General features: G+C 50.5%; 2 protein-coding genes across 4 annotated transcripts in view; both read left to right on the forward strand.

Moving 5' to 3' along the window:
* Positions 1–23,927, forward strand: part of SLCO3A1 (solute carrier organic anion transporter family member 3A1) — a 301,513-nt gene that overhangs the window by 229,877 nt on the left and 47,709 nt on the right. For all 3 annotated transcript variants that reach the window (XM_032391968.1, XM_032391966.1, XM_032391967.1), the window contains exons 4-5: positions 4,293–4,556; positions 21,423–21,587. In XM_032391968.1, the coding sequence (XP_032247859.1) occupies positions 4,293–4,556; positions 21,423–21,587 (429 nt within the window). The remainder of the gene's footprint in view (positions 1–4,292; positions 4,557–21,422; positions 21,588–23,927) is intronic.
* On the forward strand, positions 17,973–19,967 carry LOC116624201 (RNA-binding protein EWS-like). Its single transcript, XM_032391910.1, is given in 2 exon segments — positions 17,973–18,442; positions 18,445–19,967. Coding segments are annotated over 2 exon segments (1,890 nt in total). The 5' UTR covers positions 17,973–18,075.

A 23,927-nucleotide genomic window follows, 5' to 3' on the forward strand; every position in this document is an offset into this window, starting at 1 on the left:
ATGGTGGCAGTCCTCAGAAATGGGAGAAAAATCTCAACCCCCTGTGTTTACATGACCTTAAACAGAAGAAGCAAACGCTGCCAAACGCTTGCTCGGCTTACCCAATAAAACCACAAAAACACTCCGTATGTTGGATTCCGAGACATGGCAGGGTTAGAAAAATGGATCTTGTAAAGCAGAAATCCTTCAAGCCTATACAGACAGTTCTGCAAAGGCAGGCCGGACTGTGCCTGTCTTATGGTGGCCAGACATCTCCATCATGGTGATGCTTTGCTCTACTTCCTCCACACCTGGAATGACGGGGCCGATGAGTGCCTGGTTGGTGTTAGCCAGCCCATCGGAGTCCCCTAACTGCGGGGTGCCATGCCTTTGTGAGCGTTGCTCCCTCAGCCTGGGATCCTGTCCCTACCCTGTTCTTTTCAATGTGTTTTTGTCCTTCATGGTTGCAGTTTGATTGACAGTTAGGTACATCTAAGTAAATGAGACACGCGGGTACTTCTCAGTTTTGTTCTGGGCATCTTACTGACTACAGTCTTCACGAAAAAGCTGAAACTGCAGTAATTTTTTAAGATCAAGATACTACCTAGAGCCACGTCGAAAGAAAAGTAACGAGGTTTTCACCCCGTCCCCCACCTGTACCTGAAACAACACGTTCATGATTCCAAGCCTGCCCAGGATCACTGTTCTTGAAGAGCATGACTTTTTATTTCCTAAGCCTTTGGTAGTAGTCAGGGTAGGCTCAGTTCTGCTGCAGTAGCAAACACCTCCAAAATCTTAGTCGCTGAGAATAACAACTAAAGGTTTGTTCCTTGCTTATACACACAGCACAGGTCAGCAGTGACATTTTGTTCATCGTAGTCTCTCAGGGACCATCTTAGGAGGATTTCACATGCTTCCATGATCAGCTGGGGCAAAAGAGCGTGACACGTATCCGACCACTCACACTTCAGTGGCAAAGTTCTGTGGCGTGTGGCTATACCTAAGTTCACGGTGAGGGAGGGGTAATCCTTGTTCTCCGAAGAGGAGATCCAAATGAAGACATCAGTAACCTCGACCGCACCGTTCTTTGCTGGCCGACATAGAGAACTTTCCCTCAACATCAGTAGAACTAGAACATACCTGCTGACAGTGACGATTGCCAGGCAGGTGGGGAGGGATTTTCACCATCACTTCTGTGGAGGTGCCTTAGAAAAGAAAACTTCTCAGCCTGGGTTCAAGAATTAGCCATCTTCCTGAGAAGTGCCAAAATCAGGACTAAAACTCCACCCCCAAGCCAACCCTGACCTGAGGGCGGCATGCTCCAAAGCTGAGTGGTTTCTCCTCAGAACATTATTTCTCTCCCTGCCACGGTGCTCTGGATGGTTGCAATGGAGAGGGGGGAAAAAAATCAATACTTCCAAAATGGTCAACTGTGATTTTCCTAGATCTATAAAATCCTGGCCCCCCTCTCCCTGCCCCCACCACACCTTGCTGCAGATCCCTCTCCCTCTCCTTGCCTGCACCACAGGCAGGCTTTGGTCTGACACAGGTCATGTGCTCTTCCCTGTCTTACAAATTACGAGCCAACGTTGGCTTTCCACACGCAGGCACATACCTACGGGGAGCAGGTTGACACGTTCACATAAACATCCGCCTCCCGACTGCAACCCCTCTCCCTGGGATGTTTCCTCACATGTAGAAGAGAGTCACTAACTTCCTAACTAAAATATGACTCTCTACGTGCTACTAATTTTGTTTCCCCAAACAACTGCCAGGATTTCTCTCTCTCTTCTACTGGCTCACATCTGCCAGCTTTCGATTCCCCCTTTAAGGAGCCCATCGACAATGGAGGGAGATACCACAGCTCCCGTTTATGTCTTTTGTTTTCATTCATTGCTTGGCAGCAGGTGAAGAAACAGTCAGTAACTGGAGAAAACATTCCTGCTCAGCTACCCGAGGCCATCTGACTTCCTTTTCTCTTCTCGTGTTTGCATAAAGATGCTTTCAAGATCACCTTGGGTTTTCTTGTGCTTTTTTCAAGCTTTCCCATACTCAAAAAAAAACCCCTATATCTTGAAATCTGCATTCATGTAAATATATACCTACAAGTAGATAGAAGAGCTACCATGTACAAAGAGCCTTTGTGTCAAGTGATCCTTGCTCATTACCTCTTATCTTTGCACGCAGTCTTGGTGGATGTCACCTTTATTTTGCAAGTGATCAAAGTAAGGCTCAGAGAGGGTAAGTAGCTTGCCCAGCACCACATGCTACTAAGCAGCAGAGCCGGGATTCAGCCCTCTGCCTGCCAAAGCTTATACTCTTTCTTCTCTGACGTGCAGCTGTGCAGAAGCATCTGGTTCAGAACGGTAGTGCCCTAGATACTGCTGTTGGGTGGATATCAATGCCTCCAGGAGAGAGACCACCGATGTTCCAAAGACCAACGGCAAAGTTGGTGATCTTAGGCCCATTGCACAAAGCACAGGAGTTAATCATCCACTCAGGGAGCCCAGAACAAAGCCTAGACGGTCCAGAAGGGCAGTGTAGCAAAGTGATAAGGAGCCTGGCCCTTGGCATCTGAATGCCCGTCTTCCAGTCTTCAACTCTGTGAACTTGGGCAAGGTATCTACACTTTCTTTCTTTCTTTCTTTTTTTTTTTTTAAGATTTTATTTATTTATTTGAGGGAGAGAGAGAGCATAAGCAGGGGGAGCGGCAAAGGCAGAGGGAGAAGCAGGCTCCCTGCTGAGCAAGGAGCCCAACACGGGACTTGATCCCAGGACCCTGGGATCATGACCTGAGCCGAAGGCAGATGCCTAACTGACTGAGCCACCCAGGCGCCCCAGTACCTATATTTCCTAAGCCTCGATTTTTCTATCTATATAAGATGGGGATAATAAAAGACTCTACCTTGTAGGGTTGTGGGGAGGGTTGACCAGAACAGTTAAGAATATACTCTGCATACAAACAATGAATCATGGAACACAACATCAGAAACTAATGATGTAATGCATGGTGATGAACATAACAATAAAAAGTTAAAAAAAAAAAAGAATATACTCTGCTTAATGCCCAGTGCAGAGTAAGCACTCAGTGAATGATGGCTGGGCTCTTTATTAGTGGTAGCTAAAGAGTCTTCAGGGAGAACATTTTACAAATGGTGAAGTGCTGGTCTGGTGTCTGTGGTCATTTCTCTTCCCAAGCCTGTCCATCCATCTGGTCCAGGGCTGTAGTCCTGTTAGTTCTTAGCTCATATGCCCTGCCCCCATGTCCAAGAATGTCCCTCTGTGGTCCAGAGGTATGGGATTATCATCAAGGAGACATTTCTAAGCAGCTCATCTGAGAGTGCTCTATGAAGGGTAGTTGTAGAGAAAGACAAAAAAAAAAAAAATCTACCAGGCGGTAGGTAGGCTGTAGTTTATGTCTTCATGACTTCAGCTGGTAAATCAAAGAAATAATAGCACAAGACAGCCAAACCACATGCACGCTGCCTTTAAGCATTAAGTTGGCTGCAAAGCTTTCTAATAAAGGACTGCCCCAAACCACAGGCCACCACCAAGATTTGAATTAACCTACCCACTAGCAGTTTGGAAACAGGATCCTAGCCGTAAACATGAAGCTAACAGTGTTTAAATACTCAAGCATATGCCAGGGACTATTCTGAGCACGTCATATCTGGTGTGGCTCATTGGATCCTCCCCCCAAACTCCAGAAGGTGCTGTCACCGTCCTCATGGTCCTAAAGGTCAGTCAGCGAGGCATGGAGAGTTCAGATCACTAGGCTGGGGTCCCACAGTGAGAAGTGGCAGGATTTCACTCCAGGTATCCCAGCTCTTGACTTCATTCTATGCCGTCCCTTACGATCTGTGAACCTGATTTGAGACCGGGAGTGGGGTGTTGAATGGGATCGCCGAGTAGCTGCTTTTTGAGGGGTGCGAGTGAGTACCCCACAGTAAAAAATAGACCTTGTGCTTCATCAGCGCACCCCAGGCAGCTCTACCGAGCCCATCAGTTCCAGCCTTAATTCCAAGGGTGTCTGGCTTCTCGCTGTTTTTGTTTAGACTGATACAAACACAAGGTAGACAAGAAAATTAAGGAGGGAAAGCAATCAGCCTTTGGCTTCGAGAGAAACAGGAGCACTGATGTGAACAAAAGGCTGCCTTTTGAAGCGTCCGGCCCCCCTGCTCCCTCCCCTGCCTCTCTCCCACCCCGAGGCTGTGTCCAGAGCCCTCTCCTGTCTGTGCACCTGACTCAGACCCTCAGCCATATCCCGGCCCGGCTGTGTCCTCTCCTCCTGACTGTGCTCTTTCCCATTGCAGGTAACCTGGACATCACTCCGGACGACCCCCGCTGGATCGGAGCCTGGTGGGGCGGCTTTCTGCTCTGCGGTGCCTTACTCTTCTTCTCTTCCCTCTTGATGTTCGGGTTTCCACAGTCTCTGCCCCCACACTCAGACCCTGCCATGGAGAGCGAGCAGGCCATGCTCCCCGAAAGAGAATATGAGAGACCCAAGCCCAGCAACGGGGTCCTGAGGCACCCCCTGGAGCCGGACAGCAGCGCCTCCTGCTTCCAGCAGTTGAAAGGTAAAGGCGCCTCGAATGTGGGTGGCCAGAGCAACGGAGGAGGGCTCGTCTAGGCTGGTGGGGGAATGGGGGACACTCAGGACTGGGTGCTGGGGGCTTGAGGTACAACCACACTTGTTTTGCATGGTTTGCCTTCTCTGGCCCGATGCTTAACGTTAGCCCTGAGAAGGAAATGACCTGATGCTCAAAATAAAAGCAGAGTAGCTACCACTCAGCGAAGGGGCAGCAGACCAATCTCCCCAGCAGAGACCCCGGTGCTTACCAAAGCGCCTGATGCATAATAAGTAGACATGTCTGTAGAAGGAAGGTTCTAGACATCTCGTGGAGCCCTTGGACTCTTTCTGACCACCACGTACAAGTGCATTGTAGCAGGAAAGGACTTGAGAAGTAGGGCTTCCTTTGCCTGATTTGGGCATTCTTCAAAAGCCACATCCAGGGGTGCCTGGGTGGCTCAGTCGTTAAGCGTCTGCCTTCGGCTCAGGTCATGATCCCGGGGTCCTGGGATCGAGCCCCACATCGGGCTCCCTGCTCTGTGGGAAGCCTGCTTCTCCCTCTCCCTCTGCCCCTGCTTGTGTTCTCTCTCGCGCTGTGTCTCTCTGTCAAATAAATAAATAAAATCTTTAAAAAAAAAAAAAAGCCACATCCAAAAGCGCATTTCCTTTGAATCGCTCTGTCCTTCCATCCCCTCCGTGTGAGACGTGTTTCTCTGGAAGGAAGTGTGAACTCTGTCTTAATAACAAAGTCACCCTTGAGAAGGTGGCCAAGCTCTCCCAGTCGTTTTTAAAAGAAACCGAACGCATCTTTTCTGACAAAATGGAGCGATCCGGAATGAGAATGAGAAGCATGCCCCCCACCCCGGCCCCCGGGGTTGTTTCCACATTTGGCAAAGCGTCTTCAAGGCAAACAGTGCTAGTGCGGCCTCGGGCCACTGGGTGTCTGTCCCAGCCCCCTCCCCACCGCAAGGTCTGTGCCACGCTCCTGAAGTCCCAGGACCCCTCCCGTGGGTCCCCCAAAGAACCTGCTGGGTTTTTGAAGTGGGCAGTGGCAAGGCCGGGGCCCTCCCGTCGGTGAGGCTGGGGCGGGAGGAAGGTAGATGGTCACTTGTTGGCAGGATCCGGGCGCACCTGTGAGCGGTGCCAGGCTGCCACGGGCCAGCTGAGAAACTGGGTGAAGGTCTCTTCACCGAGCTTTTGTATGACGAGGAACACTTCCTCCAGAGGAGCTCAGCACAGCCCCTGTGCTGCGGTCCCCACTCCGCTCTTCACTGGAACTGGGATCATTACCTTCTGCACGCTTCATTTCCACAAGTGTGCAGTTGTAATAGCGTTCCGAAGTCACAGTCGGGCCGTGAGAATTAAAGCACGGCCCGCAGAAGACTCTGCTGATAGTGCCTGTTCGTCGGGGAGGGATCGGAAGAACTTGTGTGAATTCCCAGAAGAGACTAATTAATAATCTAAGGTTATGTCTGAACCCATGTTCCGCGATCGTTTCTACCAAGGTAGAAATCTGGAACTGTCCGTGGAAGGTCTTCAGAATCGTCTAAGTTCCAGAATGCACGGGTAGAAGGCGGCCACCCACTCTGTGTCCGTGGGGGTTGCCTTGGCTTGGACCCCCAGGAGTCTGTGCTTAATAGAAGAGCCCCCTCCCACCCCACACACCCCCAAACAGCCAGGCAGAGGGCCATGCTTACTGCTGTCCTAAAGCATAGGCAGCCGCACAGGGGGTCCCCATAACCAGATCTGCAGGAGTAAATGGGGCTGGCCCAAGTGGGCCTTGCGGGGGACACCCTGGACCAGAGCAGCGGCAGCCTTTCTGGGTCTTTCTTTGTCCCAGGATGATTGCAAGAGCTGCACCAGTAATCTCTTATCTTTCATCTCTGAGGATGCGAAGATGAAAAGATGTAATCGTGCCATCAAAGTACTCACCATCCAGTGTAGGGACAGACCAGCAAGCCGGCAGAGGCAGCCCAACGTGGAAGGGAGGTTATGGACGTATTGGAGGCAGGCGGCGGCGGGGGGGAGCCCGCGTCTTGGGTCAGAGGCTGAGGGATGTCACATCTTCAGAATTCTTGGGTGAGGATTCAGTTGCTTGTTAACTCCTTTGTTCAGCATGTACTGAGATCCTGCTAGGCTCTAGGGACTCAGTGGTAACCCAGGCAGCTTGTATCTGGAGCTAGTGCAGTAGCTGGGGGGGGCGGGGGGCCTCCAACAGGCAGAACTGGAGCAATGGCAGAGTGAGTGTTGGACGTGCCGCGGCTGAGCTGACAAGTGCACATTTGGGTAGACAGGTCTGAGACTCGCTATAGGCCGTAACGACCGTAAGTTTTGGCCTGTGTACATACATGGGCTCCACTTCTAATAATTAATGATTTTTAATTAGAATTAACAATTCCCAGAGGCAGTAGGTCTATTAATGGACCTAAAGAATGTCCCAGCAGGAAATGAAGGCAATGTGTCTAGAAGAATCCCCAGGAGCCGGAATCCAGTGACGTGAGCTATTATGCTAATAAACACATTTTACATGCCCCAGCACATGGATTGGGGGGCGGGGCATGGTGGTTTACATCCTTCATTTTTCCACATGAGACCATGTTTTTGCCACATGGACATTTCCACCAAAAGCACCATGCAGTGTCACCGGGTGCTCCCAAACTCTTTCTCCGGTTTGCAGCCTTGAAGGCCCCCGTGGGTTCGAGGCAGTGCGCTGTACATTTATGGGTACAGATAAGCTGAGCAGTGTTGTATGTGGAGGAACATTGCTCTAAAAATATATATGTTGCAATTTCTCATCTGTTTCATTTGAGTTTGCAAATGGGTTTCTTCTTTGGCCATCAGTCCGTGTCCCCTGCCATGCTCCACAGATGGGGGAGGGCCCTGAGAAGAGCTGGTGTCGTGTGCCGAGCAGCTGTTCCATCCTCCTCCCTGCACCTCCCGGCACCGAGACAGTCTGCCCCCCTCCTGGGAGAGCAGTGGGGCGGTTCCGACCCAGCTCAGCCACTTCCTAATCTTGCAGCCTTGGCCATGTTGCTTAGTTCCCCTTGGCTTTCACATATGCTGTCTGGTTAACATTATTACTTATTCCTGTTTATAGATGAGGAAACCAAGCTCTGGTGATCTAGGACTTGAGGCTTACTTTTCAGGGCACTGTCCCCAAAAACGAGTTCCCAAGCACCCTCCCACTGGGCCACTGGGTTTGAAGGTCTCCTTCCAACAAAGTTGGCCATCACTGGGTTTGCAACTCTTAGAAGAAGAAGAGAGACAGAAAGCCCAGAGTGGTGTTCTATAAGTGTAGAGAAGCCGTTACTTCTTGCACGGCCCAGAAGTCCCCATCTTGTAGGGACTGACACATAACTGTTTAACAAAGCAGGCAGCCGGCAAACAAATGCTTGGGTTTGTTAAACTCCAGTATCTTCCCGGGTGGGAGTCTGCAAACCCAAGACACATTTGTGCATCTTAGCTGTGCCACCAGATAGCTTTTTCTTTACGCCCTGGCTCTAAAACCCCTCTTTGCCAACCTTATTCTTCAAAGCATTTTGCTAATTCATGTCTCAGGACACACCCCACCCCCTCTCATCTCTCCTGTCTAGCACTGTGTCTTCTCCTCCTCTCCATGCCGTCGCTGTGCGGGGGAGGACAGCACCCATGTGGCCTCCGGAACCTAGACACTCAGAGTTTGCAGAACAGTTTGTAAAAGTCTAGACTCAGAGGAAGGAAGGAATTCGGGGGACTGTTATAGACAAATATACAGTATTATCACCAGCTAGTATGTTAAATCTCACGTCCGTAGTTTGTGCTTTATTTGGAGATTGTCTCTGCTGTCACCTGCCCTAGATGGGCTTTGATGGTTGGGGTCCAGGGAGCTCCAGTAGCCATACTCTGTGCACCCTCCTCATCATGCTCTGTTTGATTCCTTCAACCCATCAGGCACTCTCCTTTTTGTTCCGTTGTCGGCCTGGGACACCCTTCCTCTCTGGGTTCACTTCTGGGTTAGACTCGGTCCCCCCTTCCAAGGAGTCCCTCCCTGCAGCCCCCCTGTGCCCAGTGTGGGATTAGCTGCATTCCCCTGTCATCTACACAGCCCCTGCAAAGTACCTGTTACCCCGCCACCTGGTGGCTTCTCAGCTTGTCTGCCTCGGCCCAGACCTTGTGGGTTCTCTGAGGACAAAGCCTTCATGCATCTTTTTGTTTCCACTGCATAGCACGGTGCCAGCACGTAGGTGGGGGTGGTTGAATGAACAAACGAGCGAACAAATGAATATTTTCTTGCCAGCGTGCACACGTGCGTACACATACACACACTAGCAGCGAACCTGTTTTCCACACACTATTGTATTTAATCTACCCCCCCAACCCTATGAGGTATTGATACCATTTTACAGATAAGTAAACTGGGGCTTAGAGATTGAAAGGAAAGGTGTTTGGACCCTGGCAAGGGCCCCAGAGCCTGTTTTCTTCACCACAGCATTATGCTACATCTTGGGGCCATAAACGAACTTTCTTAAAGGAAAAGTGGGATCAGCAGGTGCTCGCTGACTTCAGCAGAGTGTACGTAAGTTCCAGCTGCTGCTTGCAACAGCATCGGTGTACCCTAAAGCAGTGGGTCTTCTGGACGAGGCTGCAGGCTAAACGGGAGGGAGGAACCCACTCCCAGCAAGCGCTGGCACGTCCTGGCCCTCTGATGGGCTCTCTAGCTGGGATGAGTGGAACTGTTCCAGAGGTTTAAAATCTGCAGGGAGGGCCCTGCCTTTGATCACTGAAAAGAGAAGAGCAGTCAAAGCTGAGCACTCTTGTCTCTGTGCACTTCACGCTGACTGCCAAGTGGCCTCTTCATGTCCCAGAAAAAGCTGCATCGGGTGATAGCAGGGCAGAGCCAAGCCGGTGGGGCTTGGTTGGGGCTTCAGGCTCAGTCTTAAAAACCACCCGCAACATGTGGAGGATGGTTGACGAGTTCCCAAGCCCTTGCGGGGACCTCCCACTGAGCCCCCACAGTCCAGCTGATGAGCGAGTGGTACTCATCTCCATGCCAACCACTCAACACAGAGCTCGGGGTTAAACTGCATTTCTGGGTTGTCACCGCCGTGAAGGATGCAGCTGGGATGGGGCACCGCTCTCTGGAGTCCGGATCCCGTCCTCTCTCTACTGTGTGTCCCTCGGATTCACTGGACTGGTAATGAACTGACTGAGGAGGAAAAGGGGAATCAGCCTGGGGCCGACTGAACCAAAACCCTTCCTGTGTTGGAGAAACAACCCCTCTCTCTGTTTCTCTTGCTCCCTTTCCATGGGAGGAAACGCAGTGCCCAGTTTCAGAGGACCTTCACTTGCAGGGGAGGTGAAATCTGCCCAGGTGGTTACCCTGTCCACCCTCCTCCCCTCCTGCCCTCTTCATGCCATCCATCCCTGGGTGATGTGGATTTTACCACCTGAATCTCTCTCCAGCCCACTCTGGTATTTCCTGCACTCCAGTCTGCCCTCACCCCGCCGGTCTCTTTGCACATGATGATGGCGTTAGAGCGTATCTGATCCTGGGGCCGCCTCCTGCTTAAAGGGGCAGAGGTGGAGCCTTTACGGGGCCTCCCAGTGGTGCTACTCTGCCCCTCCAGCCTCTTCTCACACCTTGCCACCCTGGCCCTCCACGTCAGCCTCACCTCCCCAGCTTCCTTCTAGCCCCTGGGTTCCCCAGGCTCCCTCGCTCCCAGGACTTTGCACTTGCTGTTCCCTAAGCTGGAATTCTGATCCCATCAGCAGGCATCAGCTCACAATCATGTCCCTAGGGACATTTCTCTGCCCACCCCCCCCCAAGGTGTTGCTCTCCGTATCACGGTCATGATGTTACCATCATGTGAGTGATGATTCACTGACTCCCTCCGTGCGCTTCACTCGGGCAGGGACTGCCTCTGTTTGCACTTCTGCTCTTGTCCATAGGTGCTCGGGATGTGTATGATAGGTGGAGGGATGTGCAGATCACTGGACGTGCACTGCCAAGCACAGTTTGCTGCTTTCCTTCAAGCTGTCCTCACCCCCAACCCCCTCCCAGAGTTTTGGCCTGGGTCTGACTGTTCCGTGGACACGGGGTCAGCAGGAGCTCCAGCTACGCTGAGTGCCACCGCTAGCCCCCAGGTGACCCGCCTGTGTAGGGTAGGGGCTGCTGGCCCAGTTGCTCAGGCTGACTTGCACTGGTGACTCTGGGCTCTGTGAGTCCCCTGGCAGGTGTTTGGGTCTGGGCCAGGGTGCACACTCATCCCCACCGTTGTTCCTCTCGGAACCTGGCTCATGCCTCTAGCTTCTACAGCTCTGCCAGACCTCCTCCATCCTCTGCCAGCTAGCAGTCCATTTCTGCCACATTTTCCTTAATGATGGGCCTGTGCCTTTCAACATCAGGTTATCGTGAGGAGCCTGGCGATCTGAGAGCCCTCGTTCTGCAGGCTCGATGGCTGAGTGTTTTTTATCACGCCATTTGTCTTCAGAACTGCGCTCTCCCCATGTGTGGATTCCCCGTTAAAATCTTCTTTCCCCGTTAAAACCATCCGCCCTCCCAGATGCTTGGAACCCCGTGCCAGGCTGTGGGGTTCATATGCTGCCGTGCCGTGGGATTCATGTGTGTTAGTCCCCAGGACCAGTCTGGCCACTGGCATGTTCTTACCAGCGTTGGAGGACGATGTGCTGGGGCATTATGTCTGCGACCAGACCACAAGTGATTTCAGCAAAGCACCTGGGGACACGGGGGAGGGCCCCTCGCCCAATGCCTGGCACATCGTGGATACCCGAGGAGTGTTGTTTGGATGAACAAAGGAAAGAAACAACTAGAGGACAGCGTTTCCCTATGGGCGTTCTTGGAACAGGAGTCCTTGGAGATGCTCAGGGAAAAACAAATCAGTGGGGGGAGGGAGGAAGGGTCACATAGCCAAATGAGCTTGAGGAAATGTCTCTATACTGTGTGACCCTCTTGGAGACCCGTATGGTATATTAGAGTATTAAAAGCCCTTGGAAGGCCAGCTCTATGGAAAGTTAGCTGGCATTGTTTTACTCCATGTGATCCCAGAACTTTCTTGTTCATGTGAACTCTTCGGGCATTTAGGAATTGTTGCTAGAATGCAGGATAGAAGGTGGTGAGGATCACAGGAGGTTCAGAGGGATGTACTGAGTCCACAGGGAGGCCTTGAAGACAGGTTCTTGAAGCATGTAGCATTTCAGCCCCATCTGGAAGGATGAGCAGGATCCCCATGGATGGAGGGAGGAGAAGGGCTTCCGGGCTGGGGGGCAGGTGTGACCAGAGGCAGGGGACAGAAATGCCCACGGTGTGGGTGGGAGAGAGGTGTCTGGTTTGGGGGAACAGGATTTAGGAAATTTCGTGGCAGAGGCTGGCTGGTGTCCATGCCTGCACCCAACAGAGTTCCTGGCACTTGAGGTCACCCAGTAAGACTTTGGTAAAATTATGAATGAATTACGGAGGGCTTTTGCATTGCTCTTCTAAAGTATGTGGACTTTATGAGTCATTGTTTTCCAACTAGGGTTTTGAGTCAGCATCACCCAGGAGGTTTCTTGAAACACACCCACACTTGGGTCACACCCCTGAAAATGCTGATTCCATGAGTCTAGTGGGGAAGAGGGAGGTGGTCCAGGCACCTGGATGTCTTTAAAGTTCCGAGGCGATTCTAAGTGAACCCCTAGTTGAAAATATGAGAGGGGGTGGGAGTCCTTCGGGGGGTTTCCATCGAAGCTGTTTCTGCAACAGTTGCCCATAAGATAAAATGTGGAGAGGAGACCCACTCACGAAATAAGCTTAGGACAGTCTGTGATGTGGCCCATTTGGAGGGCCTTAAGTGACATTAGCACCTTAAAGGCTCTGAGAAGGTTTGTAAACCCAGCCCTCCAGGAGACAGCACTAGGGAGTCTAGGCTTGGAGAAGGGCATTTGTGTCAGCTTGGGTGCTGAAATTCACCATTTCTTTTCTAAGCATTGCTTTTTGTCTTTCCAGCAGTGCATTCTCCTACGGGTAGAGTTTTCGTGAATGCTAAATACAGTCAGCCCTGCCACCACTGAGGTGGCGCGTCATGCTCCCAGACAAGTTTCCTAGGGGCTGGCATGAGGTTACAAAAGTGGCATTCTGCTTATGAGGAGCTGTCTTTCTTTAGTCCTTTTCTGCCTGCTACCTCTGGCATGGAAAGACACAACAGTTGGATCTGAAAGAGAGCTTGCTGCTTCCCGGGCTCCTTTCTCTGTCTTGGCCAACTGCAAGAGCCAGCTGTGCTTCTGGGGGTGTTTGGGCTCAAAGCAGCTAATGGGACCCCACACTACTCTTTTTTTCTCGGGCCTTCTTGGCGGTGTTGTAAGGAGCTGGGGATTTTAAAAAAGAATCAATAGATCTGGCTGGCTCGGGGTTTCCCTGGCTGATCCACACCCATCTGACACTTGGCTTTCAGTGTAAATGCTCGTTTCCTGTGCTGATGGCTTCTGGTTTGTTCACTCAAACCATGACCTTCTCCATACGAGAGACATGTCACCTTCAGCCTGTTCCCAAAGACTTGTCTCACAGTTGGCAACGAGAGGGTGCCAGGAAGCTCCCCTGGGCCCCTCGACAGCCCAGAACAGAGGTTGGGGGACAGTCTTACCTTACCTGCAGCAACAAGGTTGCAGGGAGCCCGAGGCGCCCAGGCTGGGGCCGGTGCACGGTAGGCACTCCCTTCCGGAAGCTTCCAGCACCTCAGGCTTCCCCTCCCGCCCAGGCTTTTCCCCACCGCTATCCAAGGGAACGATGTAGATACCTCCAGAATCAGCGATGGAAATGACCATATTTGCTAATTATTCCCACTTCCATCGTGGCCCACGAGCCTGTGGAACGTGGCCCATGGTGCGATCACGAGCTGGTCCCTGTCTCCACAGTTAAGGTTTCTTAAGAGATTGTGACAGTTACCTTTAGGGACTGCAGTTTGTTTGTTTATTGAATTCTTTAATCCCTCTTGCACTGATGAAGCATCTGCTTGCACTGGGCACCGTGTCTGTGGGCAGGTGGCTCTTCGCATGGGAGACACAGGAAGACCCAGGCGAGGGTGTCCGGGGACACGTAGGTGCCGTGATGACAGGCTGCACCCCGTACGGGGGGACCAGCCTGGTGGCTGCCAGACATTCGTGCCGCACCAGGAGACATCATGTTTCCTAGGATTCACCCTGCCTTGGCTCTCATCTCATGCCTCTGTGGTGATGTTTTTCCACATCTTTGTTACTGCTTCCTTCCTCTTTCATCTGGTTTCGGTCGTGACCCGAAGGCTGCTGTGTATCTCCCCACCGTCCCGCTCCCTGCGCCTCTCTGCTCTCTTCCGCTCTTGGGTCCTGTGCACTGGGAATCGCTTCGTGACGACTTATCGTTCAGAAAGACACTTCTGCGTTGATTCAAGTCCCCGTCCAGAAACCTGAAGATTTAGAAGTGGGCCCCGAGGTGCAGGCAGACCTGGGTTTTGCATTCTGGGAGCGTGGTTTTTGCAGCCGTTCAAGGAAGCTTTGGTTTCCTCATGTCTGAAATGAGACAGTAAGACTGTCCCTGTTGTAACAGCTGCGGGAGTGACATGCGGGACCCTTAGCGCGGGGCCCATCCACTAAGCCGACGGTTACCCAGCAAACATCGGCTGTCGCTGTCGTAATTACCAAGTGGTTGCACACACTGGCTGCATCTCCCCGTCTTGGGAGCATTAACCGTGGTGTATTGACAGCAATGTTATTAAAGAAAAAGAAGGTCAAGGCCAATTTCAGTAGAGAGCCCGAGGGCTGAATATCTCAGAGTCAAGTGCAATACCATCGAGCCCCACAGTAAGCACTTCCCAGGGCACCTCCAGTTCCCGGGAAGGGGGGGGCAACAAGGACGTGTGCCCCCGACCCCCTGACCTGTCCAGCCCTCTGCAGGAGGTCATCTCTGACCTTGGGAAGCCAGTGACTCCAGCAGCAGCTCCCAGGAGCTCCACTCACCTACCCAGTCTCCTCCCAGCTCTGCTTACTCACCATATCTGCTCGCACACAGGCATTCTTACGGCAGGTCTGACGTCCTCCCAGCTCGAGGGCTCGCTCCCTAACGTAGCCAACAAGTGCTTCTATTATATTAAGTGTGTCAGAATCACTGGGTCACCTGCTCTGCAGGCATGGGTCTCATTTAATCTTTGCAACAATCCATGGGACAGAGTGGTATGTTCCAGGCACAGACCTACTTACTCTTGAAGCTAGAATTCAGGTCCTTATTTTATATAGCCTTGCTCAATCACACTTTTCTGCAGCACAGGACTCCTTCCCTTTGGGCTCTGCAAGCCTTTCTTTCTCTCATTTCCCTCCCTTCCTGTCCTACTTCTCCTCCTCCAAAAAAACAAGTACTAAACCTGTGAGTCATTTTCCCCAGCTCCAGTGGGAATTTTTGTATTCTTTCTAAGCATTAAGCTACTCCTTCAATTACCAGGAGTGGTCTCTGCATGCTCCATCCTCTGACCAAGAGCAGAGCTTCTGAAAACCCGAACCAGAATAACACCCTGGCTCTGAGCATGTTCTGAGGCAGCAGGTGCCACGGTTTGAGTTGGTGCCACGCTTCCCTAACCGTGGGACCACTCTGCCTCGGTTTCCTTACCTGTAAACGGAGGCTGTACATAGCCCCAAGATCACGGGTTTGTTGTGAGGATTATGTGATTTGATGTGTTAGTGGTCAGAACGGTACTAGGCACCCACCCAGGTAATGCTCTGTCCCCGTCAGTCCTCACACCTTCTCCAAACCTGCCTTTCTCCCTCCTGGAGGACCTACACATTTTCAAGAAATCTCAAACCTACAGGAAGGTCTTCCAAAGACAGCAGTGGAAAACCTGTTTTCCCTGAAAAACTCTCCCCCGCTGCTGTTTGGCACTTTGTGCCAGCCTGCTGGTGACAGCACCGGGCTCCCGATGAGCGGTGAAGGCTTCCCCAGCTGGTGAGGCCGCATGGTGCAGGCCAGCCCACCTCCTTCCCCAGCTTCCAGCTTCGGAGGCTACATCAGTGGGTGGGAAGTCATTGGCTAAAGGGGACCATGGGTGTTCAGTGGCCTGGTGTGGCCTTGGTTCATCAGCTTCTGTTTGTCTGGGCCACCTCATTAGCTGCTGCCTCCGTGGAAGGTTAGAATTTTATGGGTTTAAGAACCCATTCGAATGAAAAAGCTTGAAATACTGGGATAGCCCGAGGTTCAAGCTAATTAATACCCCTTTTCAAATTGGGGCTTTGGTGGGTAGGCTGAACCTTTGAAAAGGAATCTTTTGAGAGTGCTGCAAGTCATTGCAAATAAAGCCTAGGATGGAAGGGAAGAACCTGGGAGCAAAATAGAGCCGAACGCAAGAGGAATCTGTCATTTCTGGCAGCGAATCGGCCTGATAGAGGAAAGAAAAGAATGTTCTTCATGCAAATAAGGTCTACTGAGGCTTCTCTGGGCCTTCGGTCAGATGATCCTCAAACCTAATGATTTTCACATCTAATTCAACACGAAATTAGTCATTAGATATTAAGACAAAAGCAGGCAGGCTCTCCTATCTCAACAAAGCATCTTCCCCACTGAAGTGGCATTATCTCTGGAATAATTAAAATGGTTGCTGACGTATGAAAACATTCCATTAACTGGAGTCGCCTTTGTTGAGACGTGCCCTCCCTTCCTCCCCAGTAAATCGAGATGGCCATGATCAAGGGCAAGGAGATACCAGGACCCAAGTAATGTGATCAAACTTAAATCCTCTTTGGCGCCATTTCTGAGCCAGAGAACAAAGTTCCTATTTGGAGGATGCAGTTTTATTTGTGAGCAAGCGTGGCTGTCCTGCTTCTTTCTAAGGCCCCCGTCTGAATGGTCTGCACCCTAACAAAGGAAATGAAGCCTACAATGAAAGTATGGCAGACGATCGTTTTCCTGGAATGCCCCCAACCTGCCTATTGATTGTTGGCAGTGTTTCCAGAGTTCAGATATCTTAATTCCAAAAGAGCACAATGATCGAGCCACAGTGTTTTTATCTGCCAAAACATAAACAGCTGGGGGTTTGACAGTCACTCATTACCAGGAGGCACTGTGGTCGCCTGATGTGACCCATACCTGTTTCTCTACAGTGTGGAGTGAGACAATCAGCCAGTCCCTTACCACAGGAACATTACCCCGTCACAATGTGCCACACACCATAGCAAATCAGCCTTCACTCATTAGCAGCGATTTAGGATGATGGAGTCTTAACATCCAACAGGCTTTTGTGTTTAAAGACAGAAACCTCATTACCCCCTGTTTACACCCAATGTATTCATCTTCCGTATTTAGCAGTCCACGTTTTTAAACATTACACATTCAACAGGCCTCTAAATATTTGTACGATTCTTAAAAAATAATGTGTATTTAACGAAGGAAAGTTTCTCAACATTTAAACAGATTTTTAAGCGTAACCACTTTTAGCCATTTATTCGAACTGATTTCTAAAAAAGTCAGATCTTAAATGCTTAAAACCCTGCAAAAATAATTAATTAATAAACAAAACACATGTAAAGGCCAGTGTGTTTGCAAAAAAAAAAAAAAAAAAAAAAAAGGTATAAATGAGTGAATACCATGGATTTAAGGTTTCTGGGTTTTTGTGTGACTTGTGTGTGTGTTGCTTACACATGGTTATATCATCCAAGAGTTGCCTTCCTAAGGTTTTAGTAAATTTTGTGAGAAACTATGACAGAAAAGCAGAGGCCACCACCTCTGGTTGTTTCTTAGTTGGGATGCAGGATTAGGTTGATCAGCCCACAGTGATTCTGAGCTTCTTGTCCTCTGACTCAGTTCATTCCCATAACTGAGTTCCTTTTATTATGTCAGAGGATCTTTAAGTCCCTCTCTTTAGGTTTTCATTTTTGAAACTTGGTATCTTTCACAGAAATGATAAATTTTGAGCTGTGTGTATCTGCCATTTGCTGACCCATTGTTCTGCCATTTTGATTTATTGAGCTTGTCTGTTACCATTATTAAAAACTTACGTATCCCCTATTATTATTTTATTCTAATTAGCTGGGCCATTTAGAGGTTTCATCTCCTAGGAGATGAGATTGAGCCTGTGTAATTAGCTCTCTTCTTTCAGACAGCTGGCTAGTTCATCACCTTGGAATGCAGCATTAGACTCCCTGCTCACCTGTTTATTTTGTATGACCATGGGTACCTACTAGTTTTTCCTAGACTTAGAATAATATTGCTCCATCTGGGACTCAGTTTTATCTTTTCTGTTTACACAGGTGGAAAGTAGACCCCATGCCAAATATTCCATATCATCATGATTACAGCGGAACAGACTTCCCCTGACTGTAGTCCCTGGCACATCACTTTTTGCCTTATCTGCTTACCACCTGTACCATTATTTACATAAGACTTCTCTTTAAATTACTTTAATCTACTTGTTTTAACCTGGCATCATTTTAAACCGTGAGAGCCATAAAACCACACATTTGTTGTATCAGTTACATTTCAGTTGATTTATTGTAAGTACACATTAAAACGACGGTGTAAGGAATGAGAAGGAGAGAAAATGGCATCCACGGATTACAGTACCTACAGCCAAGCGGCAGCCCAGCAGGGCTACAGTGCACACCCTGCCCAACCCACTCAAGGATACGCACAGACCACCCAGGCATATGGGCAGCAAAGTTATGGCACCTATGGACAGCCCACTGATGTCAGCTATACCCAGGCTCAGACCACTGCGACCTATGGGCAGACCGCCTATGCAACTTCTTATGGACAGCCTCCCGCTGGTTATCCTGCTCCAGCTGCCCCCCAGGCGTACAGTCAGCCTGTCCGGGGGGACGGCACTGGTGCTTACGGTACCACCACTGCTATGGTCACTACCACCCAGACCTCCTATGCAGCTCAGCCTGCTTGCCCAGACTATGGGCAGCCACCGCACCTGCAAGACCGCAGGATGGTAACAAACCCGCCGAGACTAGTCAGCCTCAATCTAGCACAGGGGGTTACAACCAGCCCAGCCTAGGATATGGACAGAGTAACTACAGTTATCCCCAGGTACCTGGGAGCTACCCCATGCAGCCAGTCACTGCACCACCGTCTTATCCTCCTACCAGCTACTCCTCTACACAGCCGACTAGTTATGATCAGAGCAGTTACTCTCAGCAGAACACCTCTGGGCAGCCGAACACCTATGGGCAGCCGAGCAGCTATGGACAGCAGAGTAGCTATGGGCAGCAGCTGCCCACTAGTTATCCCCCCCAAACTGGATCCTACAGCCAGGCTCCAAGTCAGTACAGCCAACAGAGCAGCGGCTATGGGCAGTGGAGTTCGTTCCGACAGGACCACCCCAGTAGCATGGGTGTGTATGGGCAGGAGTCTAGAGGATTTTCCAGGCCAGGAGAGAACCGGAGCATGAGTGGCCCTGATAACCGGGGCAGGGGAAGAGGGGGATTTGATCGTGGAGGCATGAGCAGAGGTGGGCAGGGAGGAGGATGCGGTGGAATGGGCAGCGCTGGAGAGCGAGGTGGCTTCAGTAAGCCTGGTGGACCCATGGACGAAGGACCAGATCTTGATCTAGGCCCACCTGTAGATCCAGATGAAGACTCTGACAACAGTGCAATCTATGTGCAAGGCTTAAATGACAATGTGACTCTAGATGACCTGGCAGACTTCTTTAAGCAGTGTGGAGTTGTTAAGATGAACAAGAGAACCGGACAACCCATGATCCATATCTCCTTGGACAAGGAAACAGGAAAGCCCAAAGGTGATGCTACAGTGTCCTATGAAGACCCACCAACTGCCAAGGCTGCCGTGGAGTGGTTTGATGGGAAAGAGTTTCAAGGGAGCAAACTTAAGGTTTCTCTTGCTCGGAAGAAGCCTCTGATGAGCAGCATGTGGGGTGGTATGCCTCCCCGTGAGGGCAGAGGGATGCCACCACCACTTTGTGGAGGTCCCGGGGGCCCAGGAGGTCCCGGGGACCCCATGGGTCACATGAGAGGCCATAGAGGAGACAGAGCTGGCTTCCCCCAAGAGAGCCCCGGAGGAGGAAACGTCCAGCACCGAGCTGGAGACTGGCAGCGCCCCAGTCCGAGGTGTGGAAACCAGAACTTCGCCTAGAGAACAGAATGCAACCAGTGTAAGGCCCCAAAGCCTGAAGGCTTCCTTCCACCACCCTTTCCACCCCCGGGCGGTGACCATGGCAGAGGCGGCCTCATGGACTGCGGTGTTCCTGGTGGGATGTTCAGAGGTGGCCGTGGTGGAGACAGAGGGGGCTTCCGTGGTGGCTGGGGCGTGGACCAAGGTGGCTCTGGTGGAGGAAGATGGGGTGGCCCTGGTGGGCCCCCTGGACCTTTGATGGAACAGATGGGAGGAAGAGGCAGGTGCAGAGGACCTGGAAGAATGGATAAAGGCGAGCACTGTCAGGAATGCAGAGACCCCACAGAGCTGCACTGACTACCAGATTTATTTTTTAAACCAGAAAATGTTTTAAATTTATAATTCTGTATTTATAATGTTGGCCACAACATCATGATTATTCCTTGTCTGTACTTCAGTATTTTTCACCGTTTGTGAAGAAACATTAAAATAAGTTAAATGGTAAAAAGTAATAATAGTGTAAATATTGAAGCGATAGGGTTGTCCTGGCTCCTGTAACCGCAGAACCCCTTTGCCTACTGCCAAGATGTGTCGTTGATTGTGTTCAAAGGATTTAAAAAAAAAAAAATCTCACATTTTTTAAAGCACCAGTGTAAGCGGGGAACCTTAAGTGGTTTATGAAACCACGTACTTCAAGAAAAAGAGAGTATAAAAAAATATGATCAAAATGTATGACCTCAACAAGAGCTGTTTTCCAGCTCTGGTGGTACTTAATATGGTCCACAAGCCACGAAGTGCTTCTGCCCACCCTCAGTTCTCGCCCGAGCCCGGGGCACCAGGCTGGTTGGGCAGCTTCTTCAAGGTGGGACTGGATGATGAGAAAAGACCCCATCTGAGGACGAGGGAAGAGATGCAGGAAAGATCTGGGGGCAGAGCATCCCAGGAGAGGAAGGAGGAGCCCCCAGCGCAAAGCCTTAGGTGGGGAGGACCTGCGTGAGGCAAGAGTGAGCATGACTGGACTAGAGGGAAAGGGGCGTGGCAGGAAGTGTCATCAGATTGCTAAGGGGCAGACCCGGGCTATCGGGCTATCGAGGAGTTCTGAACAGGAGAGTGATTTGAGTCGATCCCCCTGGCTACCATGTAGGGAATGATTATGTCAGGTGAAGAGTGAAAACCAAGACCTCAGGTGGGTCTCTCTGGGAGTCCCCCATGTGAGAACTCATGGAAGCTTTTGCCAGGGAGGTGGCCATAGACTTGGTAAGAAGAGGTGGGGTTTGATTCAGCACATGTACGTATATATATATATATATATAAGCACTAGAATTCCAGTTCTTTTCTTGAAACCTGTTAAGTATATTTTCTTAACACACATATAGAGTTATAAATATTTATCTCACACTTATGGATTTATATGCTTAGATATACTGATATAACATTATTATAATGCAATTTATAATATATAATTATATTTTTTTCCTTTGAGAAACAAACCCCAAACTTTTTTGGGGGAGGGTGGAAATAATTTGTCATTGCTTATAAAATTGTTTGGTATTTCCAGTAAACTATGAAAAGGCACAATATAGGATTTCCTGTTACAGTAGTTCTCTGTTTAATTGGCAGAATACGAGCATATATTTTGAAGCCAGAGTTTCCACACTTTGTGGGTGACTTACAGGTTCGAGGTTTCAGCCTGAGCAACTGGGTGACTCCCGACGCTGGTTGCTGAGATGGGCAAAAGCGTGTCAAGAAGGGACTCGGGGGCAGGAGGCCTGGAAGTGCAGCGTGTAACCCTCTGCTTCTGTCTCCCTGCAGTGATCCCGAAGGTCACCAAGCACCTGCTCTCGAACCCTGTGTTCACCTGCATCATCCTGGCCGCCTGCATGGAGATTGCAGTGGTGGCTGGCTTCGCTGCCTTCTTGGGGAAGTACCTGGAGCAGCAGTTTAACCTTACCACCTCTTCTGCCAACCAGCTGCTCGGTGAGTCTGCTCCTCCGCCCCCCCGGGAGGACAGAGGGCTGCTCTCATGCGGGTAACCCTCTAAGACCGAGGCCCACCAGAGAAAGAGCCCAGACTCTGCTGCTCCTATAGCAGCAGTATTCTTGGGGTCTGTGTGCAGAAGGAATTTCAGAGTCTATTCTTGCGGCAAAATTTGCCAAAGGGATGTGATAAGAAAGAGCTAAAATATAAAATGTACATAAGAAGCATTGTGACAGGCCAGGAGATCAATAGATTGGTGTGAACTGCAGAATTTGGGGGAAGATAGGATGAAGGAAGAGGGAAATCGAGACATACCCAGAAAGGTTAGCAGGCTTTGGTCAGGCACATAAAAAAATAAGAATATCCTTGGCAGCATGAAACACACAGTCAGCAAATATAGAACTTGGAAGCCATACACTCCCCTCCTGACCCCTGCCCACGGCAGACATAATTAATGGATCACGGCACTCCTTCTCCCCAAGCTCAAGCATGGCTTTACCGTCCTTCTCAGTAGGAGACTATGGGCATCTGCTTCCACTGTTTGGAGTTGGCATGGTAAGGAAAACCAGTTTGACCTCAAGGGAAGCAGCATTACTTACGTGGAGTTAGGAACATGGCCTCATGACTGATAAGGGAAATGGAAGAGTCAAGAAGGTCGCCCATGTTTCTGGCTCAGACAGCTGGTGGCACCATTTTTGAAACCTGGAAACAGCAGAGAACAATCAGATCCGTGGGGGAGATTATGAGATCACATTTGAAGTTGCTGAGTGTGAGGCTCCCATGGTGTGTCTCTGCAGCGTCCAGTGCTCGGTGGGGGCTCAGCAAGGAGACCCCACTGGGGAATAGAGGTTCTGTTGCATCGGTGTATGCCCGGGTGGAAGTGGAGGACACGGGAGTGGAAATTACGTAGCAAGAAAGTGAATTGGAAGAGAAGAGTCCCAACCATGAGGAAACACAGGAGTCTGAGGGGAAGTCCGGAAAGAAATCCACAGGTCATGGGAGTCAAGGAAGAGATGATTCCAAGGAGGAAGCAGGCAGCTGCGTGAGTGCACACACAATGAGAGCTGGGTGTCTCCATTAGCTGTAAGCACTGGGACGTCCTGTGTCAGAGCTGTGTCCCAGACGTGGCCATGGGGAGCCCGTGCTCCGTGTGGAGAGCTGCCTACAAGAGGGAAGGAGTAGTCTGTGGCTGCAGGACACTTTCCCGAAGCTCAGTCGTGGCGCAGAGGAGAGGGGCTCCAGCAGGTGGCCGTGTGTCCATTGAGGGGGAGTGGGGGAGATGGGGCATTGCTAGGAAACATGAGCGGTTTGCTAAGTGGAGGGAAAAGAGCCAGCAGAAGGGGATTTGCAGGAAAGCGAGGGATGTGGATGGACAGCCCTCGACAGAAGAAGAGCTCATAGGTCCTGCCAGTGCAGAGAAGGAGAGAGGCATGAGTCTGGCCACTGAGACTACGGCTAGTATGGCCCTGCATTTGAGAGAGAGCTCCAGCCCCATGAATTACCTTCTCTGGTAAGTAGGGGGTCAGATCGTCTGCTGAGAGGAAAGGTCTCCTTCAACACTGCCTGTTTCTTCACCTAACGGCCAATTAGCAAATGCAAAGGTGCTAACCCATCATGAGCCATCAGGAAAACACACATTAAAACCACACTGAGATACCACTGCGCATCCACCGGACTGATGGTACCAGGTGTTGGTGAGGATGTGGAGCACCTGGAACTCTCATGAGCAGCTGTTGGGAGTGCCCAGTGGTGTGAGCACTTTGGACAGTTCCCGGGCAGCACCTATGAAAGCACATTTTTATGCTGGGATATGTCCGTTCCGCTTCTGGGCAGATACCCGACAGAAATGAATGTTTAAGTCCACTCCTTACGATCTGCATATGTAACTGCGTTCAGAGCAGCCTGGTGCATAATGACCCCGACTGGATACAGCCCAGACGTCTGTCAACGGGAGAGTGGGTAAATAAATTAGAGAATGTTCATACAGTTCTGCCACATAGCATGAGAAAGCAAGCATTTTCATACCTGCCTCAATGCAGATGAATCTGACAGAGTTGAAAGACGTCAGGCACAAAAGAGGACATATTTGTAGGAGTTTAAAGAGGGAAAAGTTAATTAAAGTGATAGAGGCCATGATGATGGGAACTATCATTCCGGGAGGGGGAGGTGGGCAGCCAGTGGGGAGCCTTCCCGGGCTGCTGGAAATGTTCTAAGCTTGATCTGAGCGGTGGTTGGTTATAGGGGTGTTTACAGATGCGAGGATTCATCGGCTGTTCCCTTAAGCTTTGTACACTTCCCAGGACATAATGTATCTCAACTAAAAAAAAAAAAAAAAATTAA

This window comes from Phoca vitulina, unplaced genomic scaffold (assembly GCF_004348235.1).
Source record: "Phoca vitulina isolate PV1807 unplaced genomic scaffold, GSC_HSeal_1.0 scaffold65, whole genome shotgun sequence".
Taxonomy (NCBI): Eukaryota; Metazoa; Chordata; class Mammalia; order Carnivora; family Phocidae; genus Phoca; species Phoca vitulina.